Raw genomic sequence first — 19550 nt, forward strand, 5'->3', positions numbered from 1 at the left:
ACATGTAGCATGAAATATCAAACTCACTGCATGTTGAAGTTTTCAAACAAGGAACTTGAAATAAGGCATACAATTACTGCCAACGCATCACAAAGCTTTACCAACGAAGAAGGCTGTGATTGCAGCATCTAAGTTTTGTTTACATATCACAGAGCGCTGCGCAGGGGAACACGTTTCTGTACCTCTCCCGGTTGAACTTGAGAGAATGCAGGATAGCTGGAATTTTTTGCCTCAGGTTCCACAGGTGGATGCTGTCATCAGCTAAGGCACTCACCAGCGCCCCCTGTGGAGACATTGACAAACAGAGGGATGTTTAGCATTCAGCTCACATGGCTTGGCTTCCCTCACTGTTTTATGTTTACAAAATATAACAGGAGAGGTTGCATCAGTAGCCTTACTGCTTAATTGGGGTTTAAAAGCACTATTAACAGGGGCTACTATAAAAAGAAAATGAAAAAGAGATAAAGAGACAAGAGATGGATTGACTGAGAGAAGAAGTAAAAAAAAAAAAAGAGCATTGAGTACAATGCAGCGGCGATGACAACGCACCTCATTGATGAGGAACTGGAGCTGGATGACAGCAGCCCCGCTCTCATGCTGACAGTAGCACTCCACACCTGCACGGCCGAACCTAAAAGTTGGCTCAGTCAAAGAAAAGTAAGGAAGAGTTGCCTACAAAGGCGATGCAGGGATGGGAGTGGAATGGATCCTGAATACACAAAAAAAAGGCTGTTTAAAATGTGACTTTTCCTGAAAAGAGCCTGTGAAAAACAATAAACCAGGGAAGCCACAAATGTACCAATAAAACCAGAGAGAGAGAACTGCTAGCTTTAACGTCAGAGAGACTTGCTTAACACGTCTGTGTTAATGTGCTGTTTCTGTTTCAATCTGTGTTTGGTAAAACTGGTCTGTGAAAGCTTTCACAACAGTACGGGGAAATGGTGTTAGATCTAATCACACAGAGAAGCTCTGGACTGATATGGTTGTGAAAACAAAGTATTTTGTTGGTGTGATCTGCAAGAAATTCATTTTTGGTCAGGATCCGTGCTCAAAAAGATCCAGGGAATCCAAAAAATACTTCATAGATGAAAATAGATTTTAAAAAATTAATTCGTGAAAGCAAATATACACAGACGTATGTCTAGTTATTTACATTTCAATTTTAATTCATTACATATTAGAATATGTAATAATAAGTAAATGTTTATGTTTTATTGTTTCTCTGCTACATTATTGTTTTGGAATGATATTTTATTGAACAAAGTCATTTAGAATTGGTAACAAAATGCTTAAGGTATCTTTATACATTTTCTAAATGAATCAATAATATAAAAAATACTCATTGAAATGTACATGTGATATATGTTTTATTTTTTCTGTCTGCGCTACTAGTCAAAGTGAATGAATGAAGTTAGCGATACTACAACCAAGGCCGCCATTAGTTAATCTACCAGATGGCAAATAAAATATCCAGGTCTATGAAAATATGAACGGTTTAGTTATTTCATGGTGGACTCCAACACAGAATATTTGAACTAAATAACAAAAAACACTTAAACGATGATCAGCCACATCCTATGATCCAAGGATAAGCAAATATAGACAATAGATGGACATTAGAAGGTGCGTGTATGCATTTGTTTCCACCAGAAAACAAATATAATATGGAGAACATACAAAACATATCTAAACTTTTGACGAGTTCAAACAAAGAATAACATTAAAAATGTTGCGTGGTTGCATTTCTGTAATTGACTTAAGAGCTGGACGTTAAATACAGGACATGATGTCACAGAGTGAAGCACAAAGAGAGCTTTCTAGGAATTTTAAGTGTTGATTACTCATTTAGTTAATTTTTATTACAGCTTTACTGGAACAACATGTATTTACATAAACAATCTGGTTTTTTCCTGGATCGTGGCACCTTCAGCCCTCCGTGGTGTTTAAGCAGCGACGGCTAAAACCGTGCGAGCCGATCTAACTGAGCTGCAATCAAACAAGCGCTGGGCTCCTTAAGCAAACTAAGGTGGGGTGGCAGGAGACGGTTACAGAACACACTACTCAGCGTTAGGCATCCCTTCTGCACAAGCAGAGAGGCAAACACAGACTTTTAGACTTTTAAGCTGGCGCCAGTTCCGAGCTGCTGCCAGCAGATCTCGTCCTGACCCTTGACCTCTCCGTTTGGTTTTAGCTCCCTGTTAGCTGTCAGGATTATTAATGGGAATCATGCCGTACTCAGTCCAGAGAGGAGGAGGAGTTTTATATCCTCTGGGCAAATTTAAATAAGAGCAGAGGAATAGTTTAAGTAATGAGGATGTTTGTGGCAACTTGAGAGGTTGCTTCATAGGCCACAGGGCTTACATTGCAGGTTAGCGCCGGCCGTCCTTTTGCACGCTAGAAGCATGTATTGTACTAGTTTAACCTGTTCCTGTTTTAATGTAGGTTAATAGTGCTGCAGAGCAAAGCCACTTTCTAGACGAGCAGGAAATTACTAAGACAAACCTCAAAACTAGATTTTATCACGCTGGTGAGCAAAGGCAGCCCTCTTTTCAAACTTCCTTCCTACTATCGTTTAAAGCCAAAGTACAAACTACGGAGTGTATTTTTACTTTTTACGTTTTTAAAAACACAGGCGCATATAAGAAAACAACCACTGGTCTCACTATTAACCTTGTAATTTCCCATTTAAACATAATATACTGCTCAAAAAAATAAAGGGAACACTTTAAGTGTTAAACACCTGTTTAAGTGTTCCATTTATTTTTTTGAGCAGTGTATCTTAGTGGGAGGAAAGCAAAACATTCTAAACATTCCTCTCATTAAGCGGTGCATGGATTGCACTGCTGGATTAATAAGACATGTTTAAAAATGTTCTGCTTTTCTCAAATGGCGAAGACAAAGTAAACCCCCAACAAGTTGCAAAAGTAAAGTGTCCATCTTCCACCTGCTGCGAGACATACATCAACTCCCAGTGGTTTGGGACTCGGGAGGAATTAATCCCTAAACAGAAATCCTAGTTTCAAAGTCAGTTTCTCAGTTTGTTGCGTTAATGCTAATGCTGTGGAAGTAACACATCACCCTAATATCTACTGTTGGTTTTTTTCACTGGGTTAAAACGTGTTGAGCACCAAAGCTCTTGCATGAGTTTCGAATCATTTCGATTCTAAGCAAAAGACTAATCTGCAAGTTTCTGTTTAATCATGTTGGGATATGAAACAGTCTACAGTTTTACACCAATAATTTCTCTAAGCCATTGATCTGATGATGCAACATACTACAATGTAATGATGCAGCTGTGCAGAGGCTCCGATATATCCATAAACCAAAAATGACCACAATGCTGCTGCAGAAATAATATTACTATATATAATAATGTCGCCGACAGGGCTGCACAATATCAGGAAAGCATGCGGTCATGTTGTTGCACGTTGTGATACTAAGATAGGACTTGTAGGAAGTAAACAGATACTTCGCTAAACAGAGTAGATATCTTTTTGCTCCGGGTTCTTGTGAACAGAACCCAGATAAGCTGTCCAGCTACAAGAGAAAAAATAAAATGTATTCAAATTTTCCCCTTCAACATGGTCTTTTATTATTATTATTATATTTATTATTATTGAGTTAGTTGTTCTGTCTACGTCGGCCACTTTTGCCAATTAAATAACTTAGTTGCAGTTTCTAAATCAAGTAACCAAAACATCTTAAGTAACATTTTGTGCTACGTTAAGCAACAAGAGTCACCAAATACTGAATATTCTGGAACAGAATATTGTGATGCTAATATTGTGGGGAATGATATGCAAAAAAAACAAACAAAAAGAAATTAAGTAAGAATGAACAGATGTACAAAGTGGTAAAAGACTAGAGCAAAACATGAAATAAACATCTGTTGTATTTGTTAGAAGCACTAAGTAATGATGCTTATTGCCATTCTTCCCTTTGATGAATTCCCTTAATGAATCAACACTGAAAGCTAATATCTGGCTAGTTAGCAAGGGTCGATTAGCTAGCCTCTACTCTGGTTAACGCACATACTGCTCTAGATTTTTAGCATAAATATTTTACTTTCTGAACAGCAGGGCCTCAATAACAGTAAAAAGTGTCTTGCTTTAGTTTATAGCTTTCGAAGAAGCCACCCATAATCTCTGGCGGCCGTGAATTGAGAGTAACCGAGACGTTAGCTCACTAAAACCAAGACAAGATGGACGTCTGCGCTAAACTCTGCTGCCTCCGGAAAGTTCTCTGCTATTTTACTGAAAGAATTCAAAAGTGTAGGAGTGGTATGAAGGAGAAAAATGCATGGTTTTCAAAACCACATATGTTTTTGGGGAGTTTTTTTTCCTAGTAAAAACAAAAACAAAACCAGAGCTACTGTATGTAATTCCAGAAAAATAGTTCAAATAAATTATTAAACATCAAAACATGGAAATTATGCCCATTATGAGAAGACGTCATCTTCTGGCGGCAGCTTTAGATCAAAACTTTACCAACATATAAATGAAAAATGACAATCCACAGCCCTATGTTGTACATATGATAATTCAATCATGGATTCAAACAAATATGAAAAACCTACAGTGCAGAAATGAATTGAAAACAATGAACTCTGTCAAACCGAAACAGAATTTACTGTCTCTCCTCACTGTCCCTGTGGAGTTTACACACTTCAGTCATCCCTCCTTAACATAAAGACTTCCCCATTCGATAAGCCAAAGAGGTAGACCACAGATTTCACCATCAGCCGCTTTTCTCAGGAAGTCAAATCATTTATCATCTGAGTGGAAAGTTTTCTTTATTGTGCAAATCAACATGTGGAAGAGAAGAAACTGTTTTCCACAGCCATTTCAAAAGCACGTAGGGTCCAAATGAGAACAAAGTAACAAAGAAGTCGGCTGACGCTGTGACATATTTCTGCTTCGAAAGCTGACTTGAAAGTCTTGAGTTCTAGCGTGACCGGTCACCTGACCCAACACAAACTTGCAGAATACAGGCTTTTCTGTACTGCCTTCCGACCATGGGCCTGGGTGAGAATTTCACATTATGATAATCAATTACGAAACTGGGAATCTTTGAGATGAACGGATTCCTTTTCCATTATTTTGATGACACAGAATAATAGCATAACAATAGAATAATCACATTAAATGTGTATTTATTTTGCAAAAATCTCTCTATTTCTGCTCCTTATAGAGTAGGTGATATTAGCTAGGTAAATTAGTCATGCAACGGTCTTAGCGCGAATAGTTAAGAAGAGCAAAGCAAATGTCACGGTCAGACAGGGTTGTCCTGTCAGACCGTCAGATCCGGAAACCACACATACACAAAAAAAACTTGTCAGGGTCAGTGGACCCTGGTGGACCACACAAACTTATGGGGCCTGTCTGAAGTTTGGAAAACAACAAAGTAATTACTGGCCAAGAACCTGAACTTTAGCTGATCAGACTTCCCTCAGCCAAAACAGTTACCTGGTTCTCTTTCAGGTCATTTCGGATTTGGACCAGTTACACCTTTTTCTTCCATTTAGGCATCTAACACATTCAAAAGCAAATTTAAAAAAAGATGCTGTAGGTAGTAGGCAGGAAGACCCCGATCTGGTCATCTCTAAAAATATCTGCGGTTTTAAAACCACAACTGCCCTATGCCTTTAAACCATACCTTGATAATGATAATCAGTCTGTGCCTGCTGTCTACAAACCAAGTACATATTGGAAGAGTTCTAGATATCCAACGCCACTGCCGGCCACAAACGAGCTCTGTAAAGCGCAGGAAACCGTCTACAGTAACCCGCTGATTAAAACACTATAGCGGAGACAGGTCTTGTAAAAGCAGACATTTATTGCTTGTAGATACCTCATCGGGCTCATGTCTTCTGAGCCGTGCGAGCGTTTCCAACCTCCAGCGCCAACAAGGCGGATCGATAAAGCGCGTCTTTTTGATAAATGGACCAATTGCCTGAGTGACAGTAATCCCATCAGCTTCACCTTGCACCAAGAGGGGCAACATAGTAGCTGCGCGCGCGTGTGTGTGTGTGTGTTGCCACGCGGAAACAAAACACTCTCTTAATCTGATGAGTGGATAAAGACCAGGACAGCGTCAGGTCTAATGAAAATCTAAGCTAAGCAGAAGGGCCTCCCTGATTAGGACATCATCACAAAGGGAAGACCAAAGTTAGCGTGCTAACGCCTCGACCCAGAGGACGAGCAGTAGTTGTGGAAAGTCAGTGAGAATCAGTAATTGGTCAATTAAAAAAACCAAAAAAAACCAGAATTCTTCAGCAACAACCCGAAAGCACAAATGATTGCGTGCGTTGGTGTGTCGTGCAAGTCCGGTTCTGTTTACAGCCCATATGAAGTGGCATCCTGGCACCGACTGGGCAGCACAGCCGTTGAGGTTGGCTTCATAACATATGGTGGAGGAGGGGGTTATTGGGAGGGGCGGGGGGTTTCATGCAACTGCACAGCTACCACTAATTAGGCCCGGCTGCTCCAGGAGCTGCAGAGCAATGCGACCCAAGCATGTGTGGGATCGTTTTCTTTCATTCCGTCAGCCGCGACGGTGAATCCCCCCCTTTTCCGTGGAATGTCGAAGGCCAGCTTCCTTGTGTGAGGAACTTGAGACGCCACTGTAGTGTTTAACAGTTGCTTTCCTTGTTTAGCAGTTTTCAATTCCCCTCATGAAACAAACAAACAAAAAAAAAAAGGATACAGCCTCAAAGCTCCGGTCTGAGTCCCGACGGCCAGGATTTTCTGCACGGGGTCAAAAGCCATCGAGGACGGTTGATATGGAAAGCCATGACGCACGGTCTGCAGGAGAAAGCACAATTTATATCAGACATCTAGTCGGCCTGATCCATTATCTCTCACACAGTCCAGAGCTGGATTGTGGAGGGGAAAAAAAATATACATTATCACAATCCCCAAAGATATATAATCCATCAATGTGCACCGTTTGCCCCATTTGTCTAACAAATTACACTAAATTTAAACAGCAGAGCTAAAACAGGGGGGCGTAAGGGAGGCTAAAATCAGTTGCGCATTGGGTCATTATTTGGCACGGTTGTATCGTTTGAACTGCGGTTTATTTCCAGAACCTTTTCAGCGGCCCAGCCGCTCAAATATGATCATCCCCGAGCATCTATAACGCAATTACTTCAGGTTGAGGACCTTGCTCGGCCGCCCGCGGTTTGTGCAGCCTGCATCGGGATTACGCAACAGGTGACGCCGCGGCCTCGTAATCTGGGGAACTGACCTGCTCTTCTCCCAGCTGAGGAAGGAGCTGGTGGGCCGGCACGTCCGTCGCTCGGCCCGCTTCCCTCAAAATATTCCCAACATTAAACCGCACGTTTTACAAATTGCATGGAGGAAATCCTAAACGGCAAGCAAAAAGTTATTTCTTTTTTTTTTCTGTGAAACAATACCAATGTTTACAGCGCTTTGCAAAAAAAAAAAGTATCCCTTGAACTTTCTGCTATTTTATGCAAATCGGTGCGTTTTGCTGGGTGTGATGCGAAATATGAAAGTTAAATACAGAGCAGTCTAGGCCACAGAAGGCCTGATAATGGGTTGCAGGTTCAAGACAACAAACCTAAACATAGAGACGTTGTTAAAAAACAAAAATGGCTGAGATAAACTCAGGGTTTCCCTCAGTGTATTATAAGCCTGGTGGGCCACTAGGCTTTTCTTGTGCCCCCACCAGGCTTAGCATTGTTCATTTATTAGTTTTCTTTTATGATTGACTTTTTTTTTGAAGACTTTATAGTTGATGTTTAGGTATTAATCTGCCAGTCTTTCAAAAATGCATAACTATCAAATTCTATTTTCAAATTTCCTCTCCACTTTAAACATTTTTTAACTCAAAAACATGGCGGGCGGCTGAATGACTGGCGCAGCGCCCTGAGCACCGGGTGTAGCAAGTTTTCTGGGGGAAACCCTGTAAACTATTTGCAAGTCCATATTCAAATCCAATTGAGAAACTGATGTTTACAGTCACTTTCCATCCAATCTGAGTGAGTTATTTTTCAAACAAGGATGGGCAAACATTTCAGTTTCTAATGTCTGCAAACATAGTAGAAAATAAATGTCTTTTGCAGCTGTAGCTGCAGCAAAAGGAGGATGTAAAGTTGAAAAAAGTAACATTTTCACAACTGTGGAACATTCTGTGTGGGTCTAAAATAAGTACAATGAGTTCAGTGTGACAAAATGTGAAACATATAAAACAAAATTGTGTGAAAGTCTTATAGAGTCGGCTTAAAGGAGATTCCCCTTGTGATGCACTGAAAATGCAAACAAGGGTCGCCGCTGTTTCTTTGCTGAAATGCAGCAGACATTCATATGAGCGTGGGATCAGCAAATAAGAGATGCATTGACTACAGTGGGAGTTTTACTTTCTTGGGAAAACAAGATACCAGTTTATACCAAGTGCAGCTGGAAAAAAAATACATTCATCACAACACAAAAGACTGCTGAATTATTATGCTGTGAGGGGATTTAACAACGAGGAGAGCTCTTGCAGCAATCCACAGGCAGCCAGTGTGAACATTGTACCCTAAAGTAGAGCAGTAGAACACTAGGGAGCTAATTTACAATGATTAAACAGAGGAGGGAAAGTGATTTAAGGTTAAGTGTGCTGGATACAACTCAGTCAATGAATAAAATTGATTCCCCCATTAATGTCACCATAGCTCACACTAAACCTCGCGATTTTGATGCTGTTGGTACACTTTGTTTTCCACCCACTGAGCCGTGCTGATACAGACGAAAACAACTTTCACGTTGGGTCACGCATCCGACACATACAGTCCAGTCAATGCCAGCTCTCTCTGACGGGAGACGTACCTTGCACAGCTGAAAATGTTCCGACTGGAGAGTCTCCTGGACAACATCGTTTTCCCTGGGAGTACCCGGCTGAGCAGTTGCGGAGGAGGAAGAAGAAGACGCCGCTGTCAAGCCGTCCAGCACCTTCCTTATGTTAAACTTCTTCATGTTTCCCACCCCCCCCCACCCCACCCCCGTTACAGACGCGACGCTTTAAGAAAACAGACCGAGCGAGCTACCATTAATTGGATTGAGACGGGGGGTAGCTGCTAGCTAGTTAGCCGAAATAACGCACAGTTAATATCTTTCTCTGCACATCTCACATGTTACGGAGGGTGTTGCCAACGCACTCCCTAAAAGCGCCCGAGTCACAAGCATTGATTTAGAGTGTCCCTTCCGATAGCCGTGTTTAATCCGCCATTCAGGAGGCGAGCTTTAACGTTATTTGATGGGGGATCAATCGCGTCGGCGAGCTGCCTCACCAGCCAGCGCTCAGCGGGTAGCGAGCTGGCTACGGAAACGCAGTGAACTGCAGCGAGGACTGCGCCTGCGCGTTCGAGTGCGTGTCAGACAGGGGGCTTTTTTTTTCTCGGTACAACACCGGTGTTACAGTGGATTCCGCGACCTTGCGAAACGGTGTTCGAGTTGGCACGTCCGTAAGGAGACATTTGTAAAAGTATCAACATAAGGACCAACATTTTAAAACTGCACCTCAACAGGAAGTGGACTTTTTCCAGTTCTTTGTGTTTTATACTTTAAAATGAAACAAAACATTTTTATGAGAAACATTGGCATGTTTTGTTGAATTATGAGCTAAAAATTTCTCATGGGTAAAAAAATTCGAAATTCAAAGTTGTAAAAATCAAAGAACCTCAAAATCCAACATGGCTACCACACACTTCCTTTTTGTTAACTTCAAAAATCTGAATATTGACTTTGCCCTCTGCAATTATGTTGCCTTGTATTAGACTCATCTTGGTGCCCAAAGTAGCGTCACACCCAAATTAAATATACATACTGTGCCACCCTAACGTTTTTGCTGGCCCTGTCCAAACAACCCCTTTGCTGCTGACATCGGAATACTGACCAGGAGCTCAAGCATGAAATGTGACGTGAAAAAGAAATAGTTATTGTTTATTTTTTCCACTTGAAACTTGAAATAAATAAGAATATTGTATTACCTTTTGTGACAAAGTACAATAGCTATGATAATATTTCTTCATAGTACAGGACAGACAGACAGACAGACAGACACATAGATAGATAGATAGATAGATAGATAGATAGATAGATAGATAGATAGATAGATAGATAGATAGATAGATAGATAGATAGATAGATAGATCCTATGTGAGCATTTGGGACTTAGAATATAATGTCTTGTCGCCCCCTAGTGGTAGATCGGCCAGCTTTCGCGTTTGAAAGCAGAAGGAATGAAGAGTTTTCTACCGTGAGCTTCAATTTTGCTTTGGGTGTGTTTTACTGGTATTTTTTACAGTGACTTACATTTCTTTTTTTTTTTAAATACTGTGAATTTTGTGTTCTGTTTTTTTTCTTTTCTTTTCTTTCCTTTTTTAACTGGTCAGTTGTAATTGTAATTGTTAAAAGTCCGTCTGTTTGTTTAGCACTACATTACCCAAGATGCATCTGTTCATTTTGTGATTCCGTTTCACGTAGTTGAGTGGCTTGTTTTTCTGTGCTACTGTGTGGCTCGGTGGCATGAAAGTGGCATCCGCTGACATCCACCATTAATCTATCTTGGGTCCTTTGTGTACGAAACCTGTGTGCGTTTTTTATGATATGACCACACACACACACATACACACACACACACACACACACACACACTCATATACGAAACATCAATAAACTTTTGAGCTGCACCGTTGGAGTCGCCCTAGTCCTTCTGACCGAGGAAGAGTCGATTGACGAGAGATCTGGATTTAGCGCCTGTTTAGACGCAAACAGTCTTCTACAGTAATCAACATTGTTAGTTCAATTTATTAAGTAACTCACGTGTCTTTTGTTACCACGCAGCTCTTATTATAAGCAGAATATTTTATTTTTTTCTGTAAAGTTTTTGAGCTGAATACATTTTTTCCAAATAATATATGGGTTGATTTTTTTTATTTTTTATAACTCAAACTCAGCTTTGCATATGCATTTTTTGGGCACTAGATGGCACCATCTACCAACATTGTGTTATCCTCCAATCTGCCGACATGTCCTGAATTAAATCTCGCAGCTCTCTTTCAACACCGTGGACAATGTAACCAACATACGGAGACATATTCACAATAAATGTGCCTTCCAAACTTAAAATGCTATGTTGTTTTGATTATTTAGTTCATTCATATTTAGCTTTTAGCTCCCATCTACAGTTTATTTTCACCAAGTGGCACTCATGAGTGTGCAGGGAAGAAAATCCATGGCTGGGTAGTTCTATGTCTGCTTTCTACAGATAAGGAGTGCTGAATTTCCTCCAAAGGCCATTTGGAAATGGGTCACTCGAGGCACATTATCCGTCAAAAAAGAGGAACTGCAAGGCCACGAACATAGATTCACCTAATAAGGGCTTCTTTTTTCTTCTTCTTTATTTTTACAAGTTAGGTTGCCTTTAAATTTTTATGGAACCATGCATATGTGAACAGAGTTCCCAGAGAAAATCCTCACTCTAGGGCAGATAAAATAAGGCGTATCAATAATGTACAAGTAAAAGGATCCTCGCCGAGAGTGAGTCTTCTTCAGACTGTCATATTTTCACACAACAAAACAAGAAGAGTTGCTTTTGTGTACGATGTAAGAAAAAGGGCTGGGACTAGTAGTTTTGCTTGACTCCTGAACGCGGGTCTGTGGTATCTGGGGCATACAGAATACCTGAAGCTAGCAAATATGTTTTGCTGCAGGCATAGTTGTCACAGGATATACATTTAGGTTAATGCTTGCTTCATCTGTTCAAAGCCTGTTTTGAAGTTTTTGGGGTTATCGCCTAGTTCAGGGGTGGGCAATCCTGGTCCTCGAGGGCCGGTGTCCTGCAAATCTTAGATGTCTCCCTGGTCCAACACACTTGAATCCAATAACTGAATCACCTCCTAAGTGCAGTCAAGTTCTCCAGAGTCCTGCTAATGACCTCATTATTTGACTCAGGTGTGCTGAAGTAGAGATGCATCTAAAAGTTGCAGGAGACCGGCCCTCGAGGCCTGGAGTTGCCCACCCCTGGCCTAGTTGTATCCAAGTGTAAACTGTTAGGCTATTGGTTTGAGGTGAATTTGGAGGTAGTTGTCCAAGAACAGTATGGACAACTCAAGCTGAAGCTCTCACTGCATAAAGTTTTCACAGAGCCAAACTTTTTCCACAGCCTTATTCCAAATTGTATTAAATTAATCTCTTTCCTCGAAGTTCAACAGACATATTACCCATTCTGACAATGAGGAAATTGTTTTTTTCTTTAAGCGTTTTGCAAGTTTATTAAAAATAGAAAATCCAAAAAATTACATTTCCAATTCCAAATAACTCAATATCTGTCCTTACGTACCATGAAGCATTACCCAAAGCTAGTCCGCTTGGACTTCTGGATTGTGTCTTTAGTTGCTCGCCTAAGTCGATGTTAAGCAAGCTTCATTGTTGCTTGTATGGAAATCAGATCTTTGTCTTTTCCTTGCCTCTTGATATTCTCTTTAATGTGTTTTTTGCTGTCATTTGTCTTCTACTTCCACTTAAACTACAGAAACTGCATTTGTGTATCAATCTTCTACCTTAATGACCTTACACAGGTGTCCTGGGTCCAAGTCCCGGCACCTCGGTCATTTCCCTACTCTCTTTGGCCTACTTCCTGTCTACCTACATATGAATAAAGAATATTAGTAAAAATAAAACAGTTTTTTTTAAAGAAGGTGTGGAAAACTAGCCAGGAGGAGGGCAATATACAGTTCTTTTTGTTGCATGGACAGAAAAATAAATGGCTGCGCAATAAACAATTCAATAATATCTTTCTTTCTTACTTACAAGTCCAAGCACTGAATCCACTTGCTTTTCATTTTTGATTGCACTACATTGCATCAGGAAGAAATTACTAAAGAGGGAAGTCTTCCACCCCAATGTTTTATACTTTTGATATCCCAGCAAAAAAAAAAAAAAATAGGGCACCAACAAAGGAAGCATGATCATAATGAACCAGCTGACCATGACTTCAACCCGAGTTTTACCCCCTTTTGTTCAAACTGACAAGAAAACAGTCAAGAAATTGTGCAAAAATGCATCACTTGAGTTCAAAGTAAATTGTAAGTGAAGGAATGAGCACAGTGCAATGAGGCAGTGGCTCTCAAAGTGGGGTAAAACAGAGGCTCCTAAGAGGGATACTGTATGAAAGTGCTAAAAAAATTGAGGCCGTCTTAATGTCTTTACTGACTCAAAGGTAAACCACTACTTGGTGTACACCCAAGCTTCTGGGATGATTCTGAATTGGCTAACTGACGACGATTCCTGGTAGAACCTATTTGAATTGGTTGTTGCCATTAGCCTGTTTTTTTTCCCATTGCAAATCCAGTTGGGATTATTGTCCTGTTATAGGGCATTATTATGTAAAATGAACTGTTTTGAGCTTTACATCATATTATAGTGTTATTCCCTCATCAAAAACATATCTGCAGTGTTGCTTTGATTTTTTCATGCACGTTTGAGAAATCCTTAAATCTCCCATGGCAGCCATTCACATGCGCAAAACACCTGGGTGGAACTAGCGCCGCCTCGGAGGTCAAAGCTCATCTTCGGAGCCGCAGTTTCCAATCTTATCTTTGACCTTACAAAGCATCCGTCCACCACAACTCCCCCACTCAGCTCCTTCAGACTAGCCAGCAGCAATTAGCAAACACCTGGTGGAACTGCTGAGCTCATTATGCAAGCGACTTCACAGTGCAACTCTGGTGAAAAACATTGTTAAAGGGCTAATAGAGGAGCCATGTTATGATGACTTCCTGAAGAGTGGGAATTTCTTAAACTAGAATGGCTGGAGTTAGTCCATTGTGACGTATACCTATTTCGGCTTAGATAGTCCAACTGGCCTGAAGGATTATCTAGCAGGTGCTTTTGTTCAGTAAATAGGGCCATTACCTTATAAGTACCCTGGTAATGGCCTCAACGCATCTCACAGTTGCACAATTGTTCCTTAGACTTCGACTTAGACTTAGACTGACTTTGTTGTCATTTTCAATGCACAGGGTGTATACAGAACGAAATTTTGTTGCATACAGCTCAGGACAATGTTTGAGGTTCCAATGTTGTGAGTAAAATAAAATACAGTATAAAATATGAATATAAATCTAAATATAAAATATAAAGTGCAGGACTGACAGTAAAATAGAAGTTATTTAGCTCTGTACATGTGCAAGGTATAAAGTGGAGACCAGTTTTTGAGTGCAGTCCAGTTAAGAGTTCAGCAGTCTGATGGCAAGTGGGAAAAAGCTGTTTCGGAACCAGGTGGACCTGCACCGGATGCTGCAGAACCTCTTTCCAGAGGGCAGCAGGGAGAACAGTCCATGGTGGGGGTGTGAGGGGTCACTGATGATGTTTCGGCCTCAGGACACGCATCCTGCATCGATGGTTGACCTGACACTTCGCCCTTTTGCCTGAGCTGGGTGTGGAAGGTTGTTGCCGAAGCAGTTTCTCCTTGTGTGCCTTCTTCTCACTCACATGAGAGTTACCAAACTCTTTTGCAAGCTCAACCAGGAAGTCCACCCGTCTCTCCTGCACCCCAATGCATGCCTGATAAAGCACATGTGCATTCAGTGCTGCCATGTCAATCATGTTTGCCAGGTTTGCTGACCAGCTGTCACATAGTGATGGAACCTTGGTCACCCCCCGCAAGATTATGACTGAAATAAATGCCATTAGTTCTTGTGAACTAAATAGGTGAAGCAGTCACCTATTTATCCTCCACAGCACAAAAGGCTGCATGCAAATTTGCATGTGCAAAGTCTCCCAGATTTCTTTTGCTTACACATTTGCATGATTTTTTTGAGGTGGATCAACATAATTAATTTGGTTAGTTTATTTCTAAACTGTCATGTTATACCCTCTTAGCTTTATTTCAAAGAGAAACATTACTCATTTCTTTTAGAAAAACCTTTGCATATTTTTTGAAACAGATTGTATGTTTTGCAAACTCTATGTACATTTGGCAAAATGACCTGGATAATGCAGCACAACATCATGGATCAGCTGCAAAAGGTCACATCTCTCCAAAAACACTTCATGTATGCTTCAAAACTAAACTGAAGAGCACTACCTACAGGAGAGTCTACTGTAGAGCTGCCTCCATCATAGATCGCACCCACCCCCAACATGGACTATTCACATTCCTACCTTCTGGCCTGACGGTCAACGACCACATGTACAATAGAACAATAGAAGAATAGAAGAATGGATGAATGGAGGCTAATTTGAGCCATCAGAGTCGTCAGGGTGGACTCAGGGTCTTTTGGCCCTGTTCAGCCAATATGGGAAGGACTCGAAAACCGAGCCATCCTAGAGACAGAGACTCAATTTTAGTGAGTTAAATTACAAAGTCAAATTTCTTCTAAGTCATGTTTGGCAGCATTTTTATAATAACTGAAGGTAACATAGTTACTTGATTGTGCTATAAAATGACACTATATGCCTGAAAAATACCTAATACTACCCTTCTAATTATCAATAGTAAAATAGTACGATAATGTGAATTTATTTTCTATTTTTCAGGCTATATACTGATGCTGTTTCCATTAAGGAAGATATGGTCTTTCTTGGATATTTCACAACATTTTCAGCCAAAATAAGGTTGAGCTCATTGCAGTACTTCGCCTCCAGCTGTTAAAGATCTCTCGGTGGTCTAAGCTCTAATCAACCAATATGTATGTGCAAGACTTGCCTAACAGATGTGTAAGTCTCATGTTGAAAAAGCGGCGTTTTAATAAAGAAGGCTCATAATACATTGCACCTCTGCTCTCTCTTGTGGTGTTTATGAGGTTTGAGAGATTATTAGTTTCGTAGCTTCTGGCCTCTTGTTTTTAGTAGGTCAACCACTCTTGCTCGTACAGGGAAGCGTCGTAGACTTTGTGTGTCACGCTGATCCGTTTAATATCCTGAAAGTATCATTAAATGAGCTCCGCAGCAGAGGTGTTTATTAGGCAGCCCACACCCAACACCACACGCCATCATAGCGAGGCAGAAACAGGAGTATGGATTTCATGCCTGGGTGTGTGAGGCGGTATGACCTTCGGCGGGAGAACTTGGGGTGGCTGTGGGTTCGTGACTCGGTGTGAAAAACAGGGTTTCGTGTGAACAGCGGCAGGTTAAGTTTAGCTCCTTTGCCGATTCCTCACATAGCGACGGCTGGCCCTGACACTTCCTATGAGCCTGGCTTTGTTTGATCCTGTCCCAGTGGCGCTCTTCATTGGACAAGACGGTGTCGCGCCACATCATTTGTCTGACAAGCAGACAAGCAGGGCACCTGCCTCATCAATATTTATACCGCCCCAAGGGAAAGGCAAAGGGAAGGGGGGGCAATTTAAAACATTGTGTATGCATCAGTTGGACGAAACCGTGGCTGTGTGTGGGTCTTTCCTGTGCTTTAATATTTGAACACATTTTTGTGAGCAGCAGACTAAATACTGTAGCAGTGCTCTTACAGTTCACATGCTGGCATAGCTTCATGTAAGTTTTATTGCGGGGCCAATGCATCCACCAGTTAGCATATAGCATCACTGCATAAAAGTGGTCAAATGTGAAATTCCACAAATGAAAAGTAAAATTAACTATTCAGCTTGGTAGATGTTTTTTTTTCTAGAGTTAAAACAAAGAAAAGGGGCAAGACAACATAGTGTAACTGTTTTTATTATTGTAAAGCTTTAAGTCTTACCCTTGCAGAAAAATCCAACGAAATTCACATGTTCTCATTTCTCCACATGTGATCAAGTACATTGTTCATGGGTTCCATATTAAATTCGCATGTAATCATGTGGTGGATTGAAATTTGGTTATTTACCATTCAGACATTTACTCTTTTTTACGTTAAGAGGTTGTAATACTTTGCCACCAGTTTGGGTTGAACATGTTAATGACTAGTCTGATTTGGCTGATGCAGTGGTCAAATGCAACCAGCAGGGGGAGTGTAGCGCTTACGCACAAGACTCCCTCCATAGTAGTGATGGAATTTTCGGCTCCTTTTCGAGATGCGGCTCTAATGGCTCTTCTTACTGTGGAGAGCCGGCTCTTTCGGCTCCCAATATATATTTTTGACATTATTAATTAATTAATAGCTTAAACCTAATTGTATAAGATTTTGTTTCATTATTGACATTGTTAAGCACTTATGATGAGTAAAAATGCCGCATAACAATGTTATAGCAATGTGCCTGTGCAGGTTGTTTGTCGAGCCTGCACGATAGGAAATGCTGACTTTGCACAGTCTGCACTCTGCCCTGGAGCTTGATGTAGCATTAAAATGAGTCCAAATCTTGCTCCGTTTTCTGTCACTCATTTATTTTCACCTATTCAGTTCTCACACTGACTCCCCTTCTTTCTGTGCTTCTTGACCGCTGAGTGAGTGTCTACATAAACACCTGCCGACGAACGCTATACAGCTTGGCCAATTGCCTGCCGTTTCCACAAAAAAAGTGGAGATAAACTTTTTTTTCAGTGTTTTCCCGCCACATTATTAATTGAAACTATGTGTGATTGGTCAGATGTGTGGAGCACACGCTTGACATGAGGGCAGTGGACCGACCGAGGGAAAAAAACTCTCTGCTCTAGCACTGGCAGAAGAGCAAAACGCGCAAGGAGAGGGAGAAGGGGCGGAGAGACAGCGAGGCACCGCAGGACAAAAAAAACGATGTGGGGAAAAACTATCGGCTCTGGCACTTGCAGAGCACAAGCACAACGACAGGGAGGCGGAGAGACAGCGATATACTGTAGAAAAAAACCCGGCTCCCAAATAGGATCCTAAAACGGCTCCCATTGTGGAGCCGGTTCCAAACGTTCACTTCAAAGAGCCGGCTCTTAAAGCCGGATCGTTCGCGACCGACACATCACTACTCCTTAGATAATAATATACACTGGAGCAGAAGCATCGTGTCCGGTGTTTGTCAGATCGTCATTAGCACGAACTGACGGCTATATCTATCGAACAAGTATACACTCAGATACACCATATGATTTTATTTAATCAGCAACATAGAATCATGACGTATATCGTCATACACGTTGCTATTAACAGCTGTGTGACATCCTGACTTAGCGGTTAAGAAGGTTAATGAGTTTTACATGGGCGTGTGTTGTAATTGACTGCAGCTGCAGCTAGACCAGGGGTGGGCAATCCTGGTCCTCGAGGGCCGGTGTCCTGCAAATCTTAGATGTCTCCCTGGTCCAACACACTTGAATCCAATAACTGAATCACCTCCTAAGTGCAGTCAAGTTCTCCAGAGTCCTGCTAATGACCTCATTATTTGACTCAGGTGTGCTGAAGTAGAGATGCATCTAAAAGTTGCAGGAGACCGGCCCTCGAGGCCTGGAGTTGCCCACCCCTGAGCTAGACCCTGCTTTAAATACACCTTGAAACAACGACAATGCATGTATGTCTGTCTAGTTATCATTTAAAACAATTTAATGATTTAATGACAATATTTTCGTCACAACCTTTCGTGTATGCTGAACTGACAGCTCCTCTGACTGTCGGACTTCTTATTGCGCATGCGCAAGCATGGTACTCACTGCACGGTATCATAATCTAATAGAACACCGGTTCTTTTATTAAAATATTCCTTCTTCTGGTATGAGTATATATAAACACACCCTGTGGGTTGTAAATTAGTTTATTAACTTTCAGAAAGCTTGTGAGGTTTTTTTTTTCTGACGCTCCGAATGTTAACAAACTCTTTATTAGTTACCATACTGGTGTTTCAGGTTTGATATCATGGCGTGTTTGTAAGCTAACTTACATAACGATATACGCTGGAGCAGAAGCACTGTGTCCGACGCTTATATTAAAATATTCCCCTTCTTCAGGGCGTTTACAATCACACATTTCACATATGTGGAAATAATATGTGAAGTTGTGAATCTCGTGGCTTTCTACCACCAAGCGTTCTAGGTCCACACTTGATTTTCACAAGTGAAATTTATGGGATTTTTTAAATTATCAATTTCCACTGGTGTCCTTTATAGTTTTTCTTTTTTTCATTTAACCTTTTCATTTCATCATTGTCTGTTTCACTTGGTTTCGATTCTATTTTCTCCTGGTTTTGTTCAACTACGTGAGCTGGCAATTACTCTACTACTCACTAGAGGCAGTGTAGCACGTGTTAAAAGATATTTACTCCATAAGGCCTTGGTCTGAATATCTGAAATGAAAAATTGCGGATCTATCTCTGATGTAAAATGTCAAACTTCCAAACAGAGGTAAATATTGGCTCTACCTCCAGGTGCAGAAAACCCTGCGCTTTTACTTGACAGCTGAAGTGAACTTTTCGAAAGGTCAGAAGTCTATTCTCAGATAAATACGCAGTCATCCAAAAACATTCGTATCTATTTAAAATTTTGCTAAGCTGTAGTGGATTTTATTGGGGTTTGGTTTGACCCACAAACACTAAGTGGTGCATAACTATTAAGGAATCATGCTTTTCTCATTTATTTTTTTTAAGTAAAGAAGAAAATCACCCACACAACATGAAGCAAATTTATTTACTAATTAGGTGACTTCTCAAG

At 40.9% G+C, this 19550-nt stretch overlaps 1 protein-coding gene across 10 annotated transcripts in view; it reads right to left on the reverse strand.

Moving 5' to 3' along the window:
• stxbp5b (syntaxin binding protein 5b (tomosyn)) overlaps window positions 1-9336 on the reverse strand; it is a 44628-nt gene extending 35292 nt beyond the window's left edge. For all 10 annotated transcript variants that reach the window (XM_028000268.1, XM_028000267.1, XM_028000263.1 and 7 more), the window contains exons 1-4: window positions 8835-9336; window positions 6706-6803; window positions 550-631; window positions 183-283 (exon numbers count right to left, since the gene is read on the reverse strand). In XM_028000268.1, coding sequence (XP_027856069.1) covers window positions 183-283; window positions 550-631; window positions 6706-6803; window positions 8835-8981 — 428 coding nt within the window. In that variant the 5' untranslated portion in view covers window positions 8982-9336. The remainder of the gene's footprint in view (window positions 1-182; window positions 284-549; window positions 632-6705; window positions 6804-8834) is intronic.
• Window positions 9337-19550: the final 10214 nt, after the last annotated feature.

Source organism: Xiphophorus couchianus, chromosome 19 (genome assembly GCF_001444195.1).
Source record: "Xiphophorus couchianus chromosome 19, X_couchianus-1.0, whole genome shotgun sequence".
Lineage (NCBI taxonomy): Eukaryota > Metazoa > Chordata > Actinopteri > Cyprinodontiformes > Poeciliidae > Xiphophorus > Xiphophorus couchianus.